General features: G+C 42.9%; 1 protein-coding gene across 2 annotated transcripts in view; it reads right to left on the bottom strand.

Annotated features, from left to right (window-relative positions):
* RASA4B (RAS p21 protein activator 4B) overlaps positions 1 to 14,715 on the bottom strand; it is a 74,530-nt gene that overhangs the window by 19,642 nt on the left and 40,173 nt on the right. For both annotated transcript variants that reach the window (XM_063297843.1, XM_063297852.1), the window contains 8 exons: positions 10,912 to 10,993; positions 8,360 to 8,494; positions 5,831 to 5,922; positions 5,319 to 5,436; positions 4,493 to 4,646; positions 3,551 to 3,615; positions 3,325 to 3,437; positions 923 to 1,115 (listed from right to left, as the gene is read on the bottom strand). In XM_063297843.1, coding sequence (XP_063153913.1) covers positions 923 to 1,115; positions 3,325 to 3,437; positions 3,551 to 3,615; positions 4,493 to 4,646; positions 5,319 to 5,436; positions 5,831 to 5,922; positions 8,360 to 8,494; positions 10,912 to 10,993 — 952 coding nt within the window. The remainder of the gene's footprint in view (positions 1 to 922; positions 1,116 to 3,324; positions 3,438 to 3,550; positions 3,616 to 4,492; positions 4,647 to 5,318; positions 5,437 to 5,830; positions 5,923 to 8,359; positions 8,495 to 10,911; positions 10,994 to 14,715) is intronic.

Here is a 14,715-nt window from a genome sequence, read left to right as displayed (position 1 = left end):
AATGAGAAATGAAACTAGCTCTTCATTAGATACTGGTTAAAAAAACACATTCAAATCCCTGCTGGATAAGACTGTAAGGTCCTGCTGCTTCTCTTCCCACAAGATCTAACTATTTCCCCTACCCAACAGAGGAGCAGCAGCCCTCCTCTGTTGTTGATCTCCAGCATCTACCATTCAGAGGTAGGCTGTTACTCATCATGGATGATCCATACAGCCATTCCAGTTAAAACCATGGACAGATGTCTCCTTTTTCCCCAGATACTTGCCTCATTTAGCCCAAGACCAAAATCAGCCCTTGTAGCTAAGGAATAACATCTGAATAATCATCTCTTGTATGAAGGTGCCAGCACCGAATCTGCCATGAACCCTGACCAATAGCTAAATTCACCACCTGCAACTTCTGCATCCCTTTTTATGAAGCTCTAAATGTGGGTTATAGCAGGTGGCAGCACCTAGCTGACCTTGGTTGATCTTGAGAAAAACTAAAAGGAGTGGACCTGATCAGCACTTAGACGGGAGACCACCACAAAGTCCCAGGATTGTAGACTAGAAATGCATCCAACAAGTATATTGTTGTCTACCCCGTTGCCAAAAAAACCCACAAAGACATATCCATGTAGTCATCAGGAGTCATGCTTGGCTCAAGGGATACTCTATTTTTAATCAAAAGGTTTGAGTAAAAGACATTAGAAATAAATGCCTCTTTTCCAGATTTACACAGCTGGACAAGAAACTTCAAGTGGGAGAGAGCAGAGGAACCTGAAGAGTGTTTCGCCATGCAGGGCCTTTCCAGGGATATTGGGACTACAGTTCCCATGACCTGTAGTCATGTACAGCTGGAATTCCAAAGTTACAGTCCCACAGACCTGGTGGGGGACCCAGGTTGGGAACAGCTGAGTTAGAATAATGCTGCCCAACTGACCTGATCTTTCTCCTCGGGGAACCGTTCTCCAACTCTCTTGAAAAGTAGCTGAAAAGTGGCACGGATGACAGCAGGACACATCTTGGCAGACTTGGTGATGGTGCTCAGGAGGTCCGTCAGATACGACTGAAGGAGCTGGCCACTCTGCTGGATCACCTCACTTTCACTCTGGATCCGGTGAAGGCTAGAGCACCTGATGCAAGAAACCACATAAGCAGACCGCCTTATTCACCTCCATATTGCTCCTTTGCATCTTTCCCTGCCCCTGCCCTTTAACATATCACTTGTAGACTTGGTAGGTTAAAAAAAATGCAGAAATGCATCTTTTCCAACGATATGTGCCTACCTGTTCTTGAGCACTGAAGAAAACAATTGGGACACAGCTGAGGATATGGAGGCACAGTGCTTAAGACAAAATACGATAGTTTTTATCCAGGCAGGTCTGGTAGCAAAAATGGACCTGGTCAGGCATCTGCCACAGACCCAGAAGCTCAGGAGAACCTGCTCCCAATCCTTCTGAGCCTTCCACGGCCACACGTTACCCAGCGAAGGATAAACTTGCTTGGCAGATGCTGATGGAACTTCTGGGTGGAAGACAAGATAGCTTAGGGCTCCCTGCATGCCACTCACAGCTATGGTGGATTACCCAAAATGCAGTGCCCCGTCTGACTGACACCACATTCAAAATGGCTGCTTCCTGCCCTGAAAGCATGAGTGGTCTGTCAGTTTGCTGGAGAGGAGCAAGTGAATGACTGGTTTCATCATTAGAACTGGAGGAGGCTCCTTGGCTGAAGCCCCAGTAGAGCTGGTGCTGGCTCTACAACCAGGCAACCAGGCTTCATTTCCTAAAGAAAGGACTGTAATTGTAATGACCAGAGATCTAAAATTCCTATACCCAGGTCCCAGAAACAGCGGGATGCCTTTGTGCTTTACGTATTTCTGGGCTTTCAGCATGCAGAGCTTCTTAGCAAGTTCCAAGCACGGATACATGTTATGATCTGCATATTTTCCTCCTGCAGCTACAAACATTTAAGGAGAAAAATAATGCAGAGAAATGGCTAATTAATACCAACTCCCCTTTCCGTTGTTGGAAGAATAGGAACTGACTACTTAAGAGAGAATTACACAATTCATCATACTGGAAAGTAAACAACAAAACCAAAAACAGGCCGCACAATGGTAGCTGCTAAATGTGGGCATATAGGCCAAAAAAGTCTTTGCTGCTTCCTGCTAGAGAGATTGGTGTTGCAATTGTCTTATGTTCTCTCTGGCCGCATTAACAAAGCCATGATGGGTGAGTTTTATATATATATAAAACATGCTAAGACAATGGCTGCATTCCCTCAGCACGCTCAAGCAGAGACTACTGAAACCCATTTTAATCTAATCTACCATGTTACACGAATCCAGACCATGGGTGCCTATTTATGCACATATGTAAGAAACAAAGGAGAAAATGAAAACAAGAAATCCAAACAAATCAGGGAAAAAAAGCAAAGGGGAACTAAGAGAAACACAAGAATAATCTAAATCAGAGGTGGAGAACATTCGATCCCGCAAATAGTGTGGGACTGCAATTCCCATTAGCTCCAGATTGGAGGAGAAGACCAAGAAGATAAGAAGATGATTCTTCCTCATACATTTGGGGTTCTATGGAGCCCCTATAAAATTCTGTCAAGGAGGCAGGGCCATTCCATATTCCAAGGGTCAGGGGAATGCTCGATGCAACATGCCCACCAGCCACAAAATTCAGGAGCTTGTGTTGAGTTGCCTGATGTATGTTTTAATCCCAAAACAAACACCAGGCAACAAAGGACAATGAGAAGGATTCTCCAGCAAGCACTAGGATTCAAGACCCATCTTATTTCCTTGGCTAGCAGGTTTGGTTTTTATTATGCATAATTATATAAATCCTGCTGACGTTGCATTTTTTATGCCTGAAACAGCATCCAGGTAGAGAATTTGAATGTCTTTGACACTGTTGGCTTTTCTCTCAGTTATGCCCTAGGCACTAACATGCTGGCAAACAGAGATTTCTGCTTCACTTAACTTTTCTTTTTTAAAAGATTCTGTATTTAACACCGAAACTGGCACATTTCGAAGAAACACACCAGCTTTATTTCCCAGAATGCATTTGGGGATCAAATCAGCATTTTTAGAAAAGTTGGGGTGTGAGATAGCAATCTTGGGGAACAAGAGGACACCACCACTACCCAGTTTGCATTCTGATAAATGGGAGGGTTGTGACTGATAAGGGCTCACAAGGGCTGCCATTCTGTGAAGAGGCCCCTGACCACTTCTCAACATTTTGTGTCCACTGGCTCAAAAACGGTGAGGTCCTCGGCTATAAGTCTCTCCTTCACAGGCAGGCCTCCCCACTGTTGCCCCTTCCTTCTTCTTACCCGATCTCTTTGCTTTCCACTTTGTTGGGATCTAGTTCAATGTACCTCTTCTCTTCAAACACTCGGTTGATTGATGGCCTAAGGATTCGATGGAGGTATTGCATACCTGCCACCTACAGAGACAGAGACTTGAGACAGGGCAGGAGACAGTGGGCTTCATAATCAGGAACTGGTAGGAGGTGCCCCCACCCCTCTCAGAGAAGGAAGACAGAATCCCAGCAAATACCTTCAGGAATGACTCCATGGACTTAGAAGCTAGAGAGTTGCTCCGAAACAATGTGTTTGGTTCAGCTGAAACACAGAAAGTGGCTTACAATCAGTCACTAAACCATCTACCCTTTGGGCCACTTTTCTGTGACTGACCTGATTTTAAGAAAAACAGGATGATTTGCTGTGTATTGATTACATTTTAACCCTTCAAGGAGTCAAGACATCTTTCCCTGGCTGTCTCCTTTGATCCAGATATATCTTTCTCTTAGATAACAGAAGCAGCAAAATTGATCGATGGTCTGAAATCAATATGATGTTCATCTTTGCCATCACTGGCTTTCAAAGATTCCTTTTGCCAACACAGAATACTCTCTGCTGCCTTCCCCCTTTTTCATATAGATCGCTCCCTTCCCCTTATTCCTTGTTTCAAACATACTCCCCTCTTTGCATTCTCCTTTCCTTACCTGCTCTGCCTATCCTGAATGCTCTGAAGGCTCAGCCAATGGAAGACAAAGACTATCCTGACTGCTCAGTCCCTTTGTGACATCACAGCAGTGCAACCAATCCCTGCCAGAGGCTTCATGACCATCACAAGCTTCCCTTGTACAGTATGTGTAGCTATCTTAGGGTCAGCAGCATCGCTTGAAGCCTTATACATTATTTATTGATTTGTTAAATTTCTAGTTCAAGGCAGTATGGATTTTGGTGGGCATTTCTGCCCAGGCCTAGGCATGTTTAGGAGCAGGTGCAAAGTTCTGATGGCCAATAAAAAGCTGTATGAAAGATTTCTAATTAATCACACACACGCACACGCGCCAAGAAAACTGCAGGGACTTATCCAGACAGTCGCCAAGAATCAGCACTGACTCGAAGGCATCCTCCCCCACCCCAAAAAAATCATGGTATAAAGCAATGCAGAACATAACCCCCTTCCCTCCAGCTCTGGCTCCTTCCTTACAGGTTCTCTCCAGCTCCAGTTTGAAGAGGAGGTCCAAGAACTCTTTAACCAAGCCTTGGCCCAGGAAGAGCTTGACAAGGTTGACAGCAAGTTCCTGTCTGCATTCAGCTGTAGTGGTCTCATCAATCAGGGTTATTAAGTGCACTTTCTTGTTCTGTAAGGAGAAGGATGTGCTCAGAGTAAATGCATTCCATGGAGAAGTTAATGCACATTAATTTCAACAGGGGAGTTATTTTTCATAATAACGTGATGTTTCATGTGTCCCTTTGAACATAACCTTGTGCATCCTCTGCATGGTCAAACACATTTCCATTACATTTATAGCCTTTGTGCAGCCGCCTTCCATTCCGAGCCACACAACAGTCATAAGGCTTGGCCAAAGACGTTTCCCTGCCTAAGGCAAAGGAGGAAATATGGCCCTTCCTTTATTCCATGTACAGAAGCTGACCCAGCAGTTCAATTTTGCTTCAGTATTGGCAATGAGGGAGGATCCTCCATCACTCCTGAGGGCAGCAGGCCAGCTTAGGAGGTTCATGAAAGGCTGTGTGGCCTGAAGAGCTAAGTTCTGCAAGAGAGTGACTGGGAGGCTCAGGTGGAATGGCTACAGAGCTGTGCCTGTTGCCTCTTTCCCCATCCCACAAGGCAGGTACTTCACTCTGCCTAATGGTAGGGCCAGCTGTGTTATAAGGTAGGTGAGGATCGGAGAACAACCTGGTCTATGGTCACCCAAGGATCATCAGAAATGTTTGGGAACAAGAACTGGGGACCCTCCATTCATACTCCAAGCGCTCCATCTCCAGAGACAAGAATAGTATGCAGGTCTCACCTTTGCCCCTGCTTTAACTTCCTGGCACAACAGCTGGACAAGAGGCTGGTAGTGGATGGATGGCAGAACCATCTCATCCCGAAGCTGTACCTGGAGGTGTAAGGAGCCCAGATTCCCTCTGAAACACACGGAAAGGTAAGAATATTAGCTAGACCTTTTATGTTGGTCACCACTTTCCTAGCATTTCAGGCTGGTAGGCACATTTCAGTTTTTTAGGGTCTGTTGTGGAGGTTCTCATGGAATATTTCTCATGGTAGCCATAGGCATCTCCATACTTATTCTCCAGAGGAACAAAGTTGTTCTTTGATGCTCCTTCTAGCCTTTAGGGGCAAAATTAATTAATCAGACAAAAAAAACCCAAATAAAACTAGCCTAGACAAATCAGTTCAAGACAGTGTGAGGCAACTTCCCATGGTTTTTTGAGGAAATGCTTTTGAACTTCCGAGATGCTTCCTAGCATCAGCTTTCATTTCTCCTTTGATAGTGGGTGTTCCCTGAAAATTCCAACTTACTCATCCAACCTTGGCTTGGATTTGTCTGGCCGGAGCAAAAACCATCCTTCCTCTCGCTGGACAGCCTTCAGCCTTTGAACATTGAATACCACCTGCAAATAAGAAAGAAATGTCCAAGGGGTTTGGTGTCTTCCAAAAGACATTAACCATCCAGCATCCAGTAATCAGGTAGCGAGTAGGTGATTAGCCATTTCCCAATTGTTTCTTCCATGTTAACTCTTGGGGGTGGGAGGAAACTCAGTGTCAGAGGACATGCCATGAATGAATGCAAAGGGGTGGATCCTGCCTTTCTAGGCAGGGCTGGTATAGAGTCCTAGCAAATTAAAACTTTACTATCAATTGTCCCATGCACAAGATCCCTGAAAGGAGAGGGGGGAAAAGGCAAACAGCCACTAGTATGTTTGTTGGTTAAAATAATATTCTCTGTTTTTATATTCATATGGCTTGAATATTTTAGGACAGTGTTTTTCAAACTTGGCAACTTTAAGATGTGTGGACTTCAACTCCCAGAATTCCCCAGCCAGCATGATGGCAGCACGTGGTCAACTTCATTTGGGCTCAGAACTTAAGCAAAATCAGTATTTGGGCAGGAGATCAGCGAATCCCAGTTGTAGGATGACTGGGCAGCTGAAAAGGCATCCTGGAAGACTGAGCATCAGGCCACTTCTTTAACTTTGCAAGAAAAAACATGGACCTCTGAAGTCAAACTGATTTTGGTGGAGTTTTTTTTTTTAAATCATCACCACCACCACCATCTTGACCCAGTATAAAGCACATACAGTACATGTATCCATGCAAGCAACTGTTGTGTTTATTGTGTTTATTGTTTTTTAACCTTGTAACTGTGGAATCCTTGGTGCTCTCTGAGCTTGGTTGTTTGCTTGCAGACATTTCATTACCCAACTAGATAACATAATCTGAGCTAGTGAGTGTGTGGTTTGCTCCCTGTTTGTATACAGTAGCTTGCCCTGCCAGTGTTGGTGGGGGTATGGTTTTCTCCTTGGTAGATCCTTGATTAGGGTATTGTTGTCTGCTTGACTGCTTTCTGGTGTTAATCCCTGCTTATCTGGGTGTAGGATGCCGGAGAGGATGTGTTCTGGTCTGTCTCCTTCTTAGCTTTTTTATTGTCTCTTTTGAACGGTGTGTAAATGTGGTTTATGTTTCTATTGATGGCTGAATGCCAAGCTTCCAGGAATTCCCTAGCATTTTTGGATTTAGCTTGGTCGAGGATGCTCAGTTTCCCAGCTGAAACTATGGTTGAATCTGTCTATGTGTTGTGTAATTAAGGAGTTTTCAACCTTGTAAGCAGCCCAGAATTATGTATGTGAGATAGGCAGCTATATAAATCAAATCAAATCAAATCAAATCAAATCATGTTTTATCATTGCAAGAGGACCCCCTGCCTGCAACAGAAACACCCATCTCTCTCACAAGCTCCTTTTCCTGGCAGATGACCTTACAAACATCTCCAAGGTGCCTTCAGAATGATAAATGGTGTAGGCAGATGGCCTGGCTACCTCACAGTGAGTCATCCTGAGAACTCTCTCATGAGTCAAATGGCTGGGGAGCTTCTGAAGAGCAGGTGGGGAGGGTAGTGGGTGGGGCCTGTGCCCCAGTTCACTACCAACCATGCCTAACAATCAAGATGACTCTGCAAGGATCTAGCAACAAAGGAAGACAGTCTGCTTTGTGGTGCTGTGACCCATCATTCATTATGCAGCCACATTTTTCCAGGCACTGCAAAAAGGTTAAGAGATAAGGATCCATTCACTCATTACACTGTGTGGTTTACTGGTTTGGGCTTGGTATATTGTGAGGGCTCAACCATTTATTTAACAAACCCAGGTTAATGGAAAAACAATAACATTCCTGTTATTAAGGATTGGATTCAAGAGATGTGTGATATGTTTTTGAAAGGGCAATTTTATCTACTAATTAAAAAAAAAATGACCCAGTATGTTTTTCTGTGGCAAAAATTTCATGATATTCTCTAACATTAGAGAATTGTTATTTTTTTATTTTATTTTTCTCCCTAAGGTAGGTTTAGAAGTCTTTTTGACATTTGACTGATATGTGACACTTCTACATAGTTCTCCCTTTTTCTGATTTTGTAGTTTCTCATGTATTTCCTTCCTTGTGTTTTTGTATTTTGAAGCTCTTCTGCACTTCCCTCCTTTTAGGTGTGTGCTAAGAAAAAAAAGAAGGAAGGAACAGGGAAAAAACAAAGGAAGGCATCAGCATCATCTGGAACCCCGCTGTGTTCGAGGCTGTGCAAGCGCTCACGATGTTTCTTGAAGAGGAGCACTTGATGATTTCACTTGCAGTCATGTTTAATTCTCAGACCTTCATATCCCATGTATTAGTCACAACTATTTGCAAGCAACTCCTTCAGGTTATTTCTCTCCTCCCCGTTCGTTCTCAAGTTAGAGTTTCTAAATATAGCAAAAACAAAACAGCCCTTCATACAGCAGCCTCTGGCTCCTCAAACGTGCTCACCTGCCTTCTGCGTGTCCTTCTTTTTCAACTCACCTTCCCCAAAAAATCATTCCTGCTGACAAGATCCCAATCCCAGACTTCAACAATGCAGAGTTTTTCTGTGGCCGACTCATCCAGGTCAAACTCAAAGGTCTCGTTCCATCTGGGGTAGCAAGATTTTTTGATCACCTAAAGAAGGAGCAGAGTCTGAAGAAAGGGGAAGCCAATTCTATTGTATCGGGAAAATCCTAGAAGGGATATGGCAGCCTTAGGGGAGATGTTCAAATGATGCCAGATGGTAACTCCCATATGCCGCAGTAACATGGCAAAGAATTGTGCTGGCTGGGGAATGTGGGGGGGTTATGGTCAAATAAACCTGGATTTCAGTCCACTCAACAATATTAGCATCTAGTAATCAACAGAAGCTATAACAGAAATTCTCTTTCTAAACGGTCCAGCTAGGAAGACAGGCGGGACCCTTGGCCAGCCCTAACCCTGTGGCCATTCCGAGATTCTTCCCTGGCTACCCTCTTTAAAATATATATTTTTTCCTCCTAAGGACATTTTGTGGTTCAGCAAGCCAAATCTCTCCAGTTTGCTAAAGCCAGACTGGGAATTATGGGATTTGAAAATTTTCTTAATCTCTTTTACCAAAGTGTTTTTTTTTAACCTTTCGCACTTCGTTTTGATTGAATTTTTAATGTAAGCTGCCTTGAGTCTCTCCAATTGTCAGCCTTATAAATCTAATAAAAAATAATCATAACAACTGTATTCAAGTGGACAACTGCTTTGGAAACATTTCTGTAAGATAGGAGCAGGGGACCTTTTTACCTTCACCCTGTTATAGATCATTTAAATTATCTCCGGTCTCAGTACAATAAATTGAAAAGGTGCAAAGAGAATAAATCATCAAGGAGTGAATATTTACTAACTCTAGGCTAACTCCCATTCAGTTCTCTGATTGCTGATCCTTACACAAGTCAAAACAGTGGCATCTGCATGTAAAACATTACTATTTACATTTTTCAGGTTTGTAGAAGTCCAAGAAAAAAAAAAAGGAAAAAAAAACTTTAAAGCATGGATGGACAACACACTACCCACAACACCTGACCTGCATTCCCCAGAGCTGAGGTTGCCAGATCTAGGCTGCAAATTTCTACAAAATCACTAAATGGCAGCAAAAATGCCCCCAAAAGCTTTAATTCTTTGCTGCCATCTAGTTGCCCAGATTTTTGCAGCCCACCTTGGCCTTCTGCCCTCCTGTAGGGGCTGTTGAGAAGATCTGCTTTTATTTCTCTCCCCTATTTCAATTGACTCCATGGCAAAAAAAGGGGGAGGATTCAGGCCTTCTCTCTTCCCCAGTTTCTCTCTCTCACCATGGGGGGCTGTCAAGGGGGAGAGGAGACACCATGGAGGATGGCACCAGGCTCTGATTCTACTCATGGCACCAAAGGAAGCATGTGCCATCCCACCTCTCCTCCAGCTCTCTCTGTGGACAGAACCCCTACTCTCCTTCCTTGCTAAAATAGATGAGAATCCAAATTGTAGTTAACACTTATTTAAGCCCCCACACTTTTGCATCTGGTGCCTACATTGGATAACAGCACTTTGGTGCCACCATATGGAAGAACCCTTGGAGTGGTCCAACCATTGTTGGGCCAAAACAACAGCAACGAGGACAGGCTTTACAGGTAGTCCTCACTTAACAACCACAACAGGGACCAGAAAACTGGTTAAGCAGCACGGTCATTAAATGAATCATCATGTGACTGGACCCGATTTTACGACCATTTTTACAATGGTCATTAAGCGAATCCAGCTTCCCCAATGGATTTTTTTTGCCAGAAACCCGCAAAAAAGGTTGCAAATTGTAATCACATGGCCCCAGGATGCTGCAACTAGTCATAAATGCGAGCTGGCTGCCAAGTGCCTGAACTGCGATCACATGACTGTGGGGATGGTGTGACATTTTGTGATGGTCATGAGTACAGGTCATTGCTTTTTCTGAGGCTGTCATAAATTTGAACTGTCGTTAAACAAACGGTTGTTAAGCGAGGACTACCTGTGTATGCTTTCAGCAATGGTTGGGTGATGTGGTGAAGATGCTGTAACTCAGTTGTGGGGAAAAGACCTTAGTGTGATAGGTAAAGCCAATCCTTGTTCTTTGTATATCATGATTTGCAGCTTAACATTACATTCAAATTAATCCGCTCCAAGTGGTTTCAGCTATGCATCATTAAAATAAAGCATGACTTACCAGGACATATAAACCCCCTCACGTAACATTTTGTTGCAGATGTTATCATGCACATCCACAGGGAGGGAAGGTGGGGATTTATGTAACAACATTTGCAGTACGTAATGATATAATGAAACAAATGCTGTGACTGACTGACTAGCTTTTGCACTGAGGCATTTGCAGGATTACATCAATGCATACTTAACATTTTGCCATTAACGTGATATGCTGCTGATGCAGCTGGCAGTTATCCATAGTATATTGGGCATTAATAAATTGTAAATCATAGTTGGATGGGCAGAAGTAATCAACTCCAAACTCAGAGACTTATGTAGCCCCACTTTCTTCTCCCCACAACTAGACTCACCGAAGTCTCCTGAATTTTGCTATTATAGCGGACTCTGACAAAAGGATCAGAAGCTCCATTCCGGTCTTTCCGAGCTAAATCCCTTGAAAGGAAGGGACAGAGGAGAAGGAAGGATACAGATGCTGAAGGTGCCATTTGCATGAATATAAGAGAAAATTAAGATAAGCTCAATCCCTGAAAAACTAAAGTCCACCCATATACTTTTGGAAAACCCATAAATGTGAATTGGAATACTTCCAGATGTTCCCAAACAACTAGTATTCATAGACTATGCTAAACATTAGATTAGATTGGGCAGTTTGTGCTTGAACATGTTCAACATGTTGAACAGGCACTATCTTAGCATGTTGTGTGACTCAGGACTTGAGCTGAAGTCATAATATGGCTTATTTGTTTGGGTGCATCATGTTAGCTGAACTTAGCTATCATGTTTTGTTAACCTGGGTTTGAGGTTCAGTATATTGTCAGAACAAGCCATAGAATAATCCCTGTTAGAAGATACATCAAAGGTCATCTAGTCCAGTGTTTTTCAAATGTGGCAACTTTAAGATGTGTGGACTTCAACTCCCAGAATTCCCCAGCCAGCATGCTGGCTGGGGAATTCTGGGAGTTGAAGTCCACGCATTTTTAAAGCTGACAAGTTTGATAAATACTGATCTAATCTAACCCTGACAACCTACAATATTCATTGCTCCTGCATCCCTGAAAGATGCTGCTCAGTTCCAGGTTTTTCAATTTTCAAACAAGGAATTTACCACTTTCTGAGGCATCCTGTTCTTCTGTCAGACACCTCATACTGTCAGCAGTGCCTTCCATAAGCCCAGTTGAAGTACCCTTCCTTGAAATTTAAACCTGATGGTTAGGGCATTACCCTTGAGTACCCAAGATCAAATTGGTGCCTTTCCACCTGCAGACTTTTGTACACTGTCAAGAAGACATGGACACTCCTGAAGAATATAGGAAATGTATGGGTGAGTCACTCTTCTAGACAATTCCTGAGCCATAACTCACAGATACATAACAGTCAAGCCTCCTTTGGGAATGAATACTTTCAAAGCTTTCCCCTGACCCCTTGTGACTTCCTGTATGTCTCCCTAGCTCTCAGCACTTGAAATTTTGCAAGTGTGCAGACACACACTGTTTGGTTTTATCTTCTCCACCCCATCCAATTGCCCACGGGCCTTTTAATTGCAAGAGGTTTTTTTGGGGTCCAATTACATAGGTCTATAAAACAGAAAGATTACCTGGGAGCCCTGGGGAGCCCTATTGCTTGAACAATAAACAAAGAAGGGGGGAATTTTGAGATTCGTGTAGTTCAGAAGAGTGGAAACAAAAATGAACAATGGTAAAACCCTCAATAAATGCACAAAGGCCCCGCTGTCCGATTGTGTACTTCTACTCCAGAACAATTTCCCCAAAGCCCCTTTTGTCATTTCCATTTCCAGACAACAGGCCTTTAAAAATAATGACAAAATGCATCCTCTGAGAACACTGCCCTCCCTTGCTTCCTTCTTTCTCACCCACCTCTTCCTGGTGAAACCCTGTGTAACATTCAAACAGAAAATCACTACTCACCTGGGCTGCTTTTAATTTCAAAATGATTTCCTTCAATTACAGGCTGGGGTTTTATTTTAATGAAAAACATAGGGTGCTTGTATCCAGCAGTGACCTGATGGATTCCAAGACTCAAGAAAAGGAAGGAAATGGAAAAGTTCACACTTCTGCTTCACATTGCCAGATCATTTGCTGGCAGAAAGCAAGGGAAAAGATCACGTATTTTTTCTCAGTCCAACCCATCTTGTTCCATCCTTGCTCCAGTTCTGCTCTATTGAAACTGTCTCCTTTGTTATGATAACCAGGCTTTAAATTATATTTCTTTTGTTAAGGCAGGAGCTTGCAGCAAAACACTCAGAACCTCAGGATATGCTCCAGATATGTAGACCAATTCCCAGAATTCTCAGCAATGCCCATGCTGGGTAGGGAATTCTGGGAACTGAAGGCAATGATCTAGACCAGTGTTTCTCAACCTTGACAACTTTAAGATGTGGGGACTTCAACTCCCAGAATTTCCCAGCCAGCATGGGAGTTGAAGTCTACACATCTTAAAGTTGCCAAGGTTGAGAAACACTGGTCTAGATGCTATCTGGAGACCTCAAAACTTTTATAATTATTTAAAAATATTTAAAATGGCTACAATCTCACTTAATGTCAAATGCCCTCTTTCTCCACTTCCTCTATCATTAATAACATCTATGGGAATTTACAAAGTTCCTTTCTTTCAAGATTCTTTGTTCTTTTTTGCAACTGGCTAGCCATCAGGAAACACTGAATCTCTCTCTGGCCAGGAAACAAAGGCTAATTTTAATTTCCCCACTAGATAGAATCACCAACAGGAACAAAAATATACAAATTTCAGACCCAATAAAAGTGAGAGGTTAGGGCTACCAGATCTGGGCTGCAAAAATCTACAAGATAACTAGTTGGCAACAAAGAGATACAGAAAATTCAACAGTTTGCTGCCATCTAGTAGTTGTCTAAATTTTTGCAGCCCAAATATGGCAACTTTAGGAAGAGATGCTTTGTGGGCCTACATGCAAAAATATTGCTTCAGCCAAGAATCCGTTAGGTGGCTAATCAGCTGGAGCCACCCCACTCTGAAAGAGGGGAATTATGCTGGCTTTTCTGACAGATGTGCTATTCAACAGCATTTTCAACAGTATTTCAAGATACCCCCTTGATTTGAACTCAATCCTACTGACTATATGGATGTGTCATGTAGCTTCTTGGCAGCAATACAAAAGTGATTTGCCATTGCCCACTTCTGGGATTATAGGATGTTTAGCCCTAATATATACGGTGGTCTCCCTTCCAAAGGCTAACCAGCTCTGATCCCCCTTAGCTTTTTTTTTTAAGAGGTCTAGCTAATCCATAGGGTTTCACAATGATTCGTAAACGACTCGACAGCAACTAACAACAACAACAACAACCTCTAGCTAGTTGTAATCCTAATGAAAACCTTGTTAGAAGTCAATAGGACAGAAGGAAGGGAAAACCAAGTCCAGGAGCATGATTTGGCTTAGCAATTTCCTGATTTTATTTTGTAGCTCAGTCTCAGCCACTATGTAAGGCCAGGAAATTTATGGGAGTTTGTTACACTTTAGCAGTGCTACTGGTAAGCTAGATGGATTGCTGGTTTAGGTTTGGATTGGTCATTCTTTTGATCTTGGGCTGTTTGGCACCTTCTTTTAATAGGCCCGGTTGGTTACTGTCGATCTCCTATTATTAAGGATAGGGCACATGGAACAATACAGAGGGCAGAACCAGCTCAGAATGTTCTCAGACAGGAAGAGTTTGGCTGAGCCTCTAAAGCTGACCGGAAGCTTAAGAACTGAAAACAACAGGACACGTAGAAGTCACTGTGACTTCTATAAGCAAGAAATTCTGGCAGCAGGGCTCTGGTAAAATAAATCTGAAAGTTGTAAACAACCCCTATTTTGTATTCCAGGACATGACTTGAAGGCAAATGAGGCGGTAATCTTGCTAAAACTAAGCAGGGCTGGGTTTGATTTTGCCTTATCTCTCATAATGGAGGAAGAATAAATGGAAAGCAAAAGAAAGAACAGGCCCCAGGTCCTCAGTGAGTAACAGGGTCAAGCTGAAATCTTACACTAATTTTGGAATTTACAAGAATGCTAGACTTTTTTAAAAAAAATTTAGGATAGCTTTTTCCCATTTCTCTTTGGGTTTCCTTTTTCTTTTTAACCTTACCTTGGTTTAAACAATGTGCTTAACCTCATGAGAGAA

Source organism: Candoia aspera, chromosome 1 (assembly GCF_035149785.1).
Source record: "Candoia aspera isolate rCanAsp1 chromosome 1, rCanAsp1.hap2, whole genome shotgun sequence".
NCBI classification, from domain to species: Eukaryota; Metazoa; Chordata; class Lepidosauria; order Squamata; family Boidae; genus Candoia; species Candoia aspera.
Note: the sequence above shows the minus strand (reverse complement) of the source record. Positions and strands in the feature narration are given on the sequence as shown.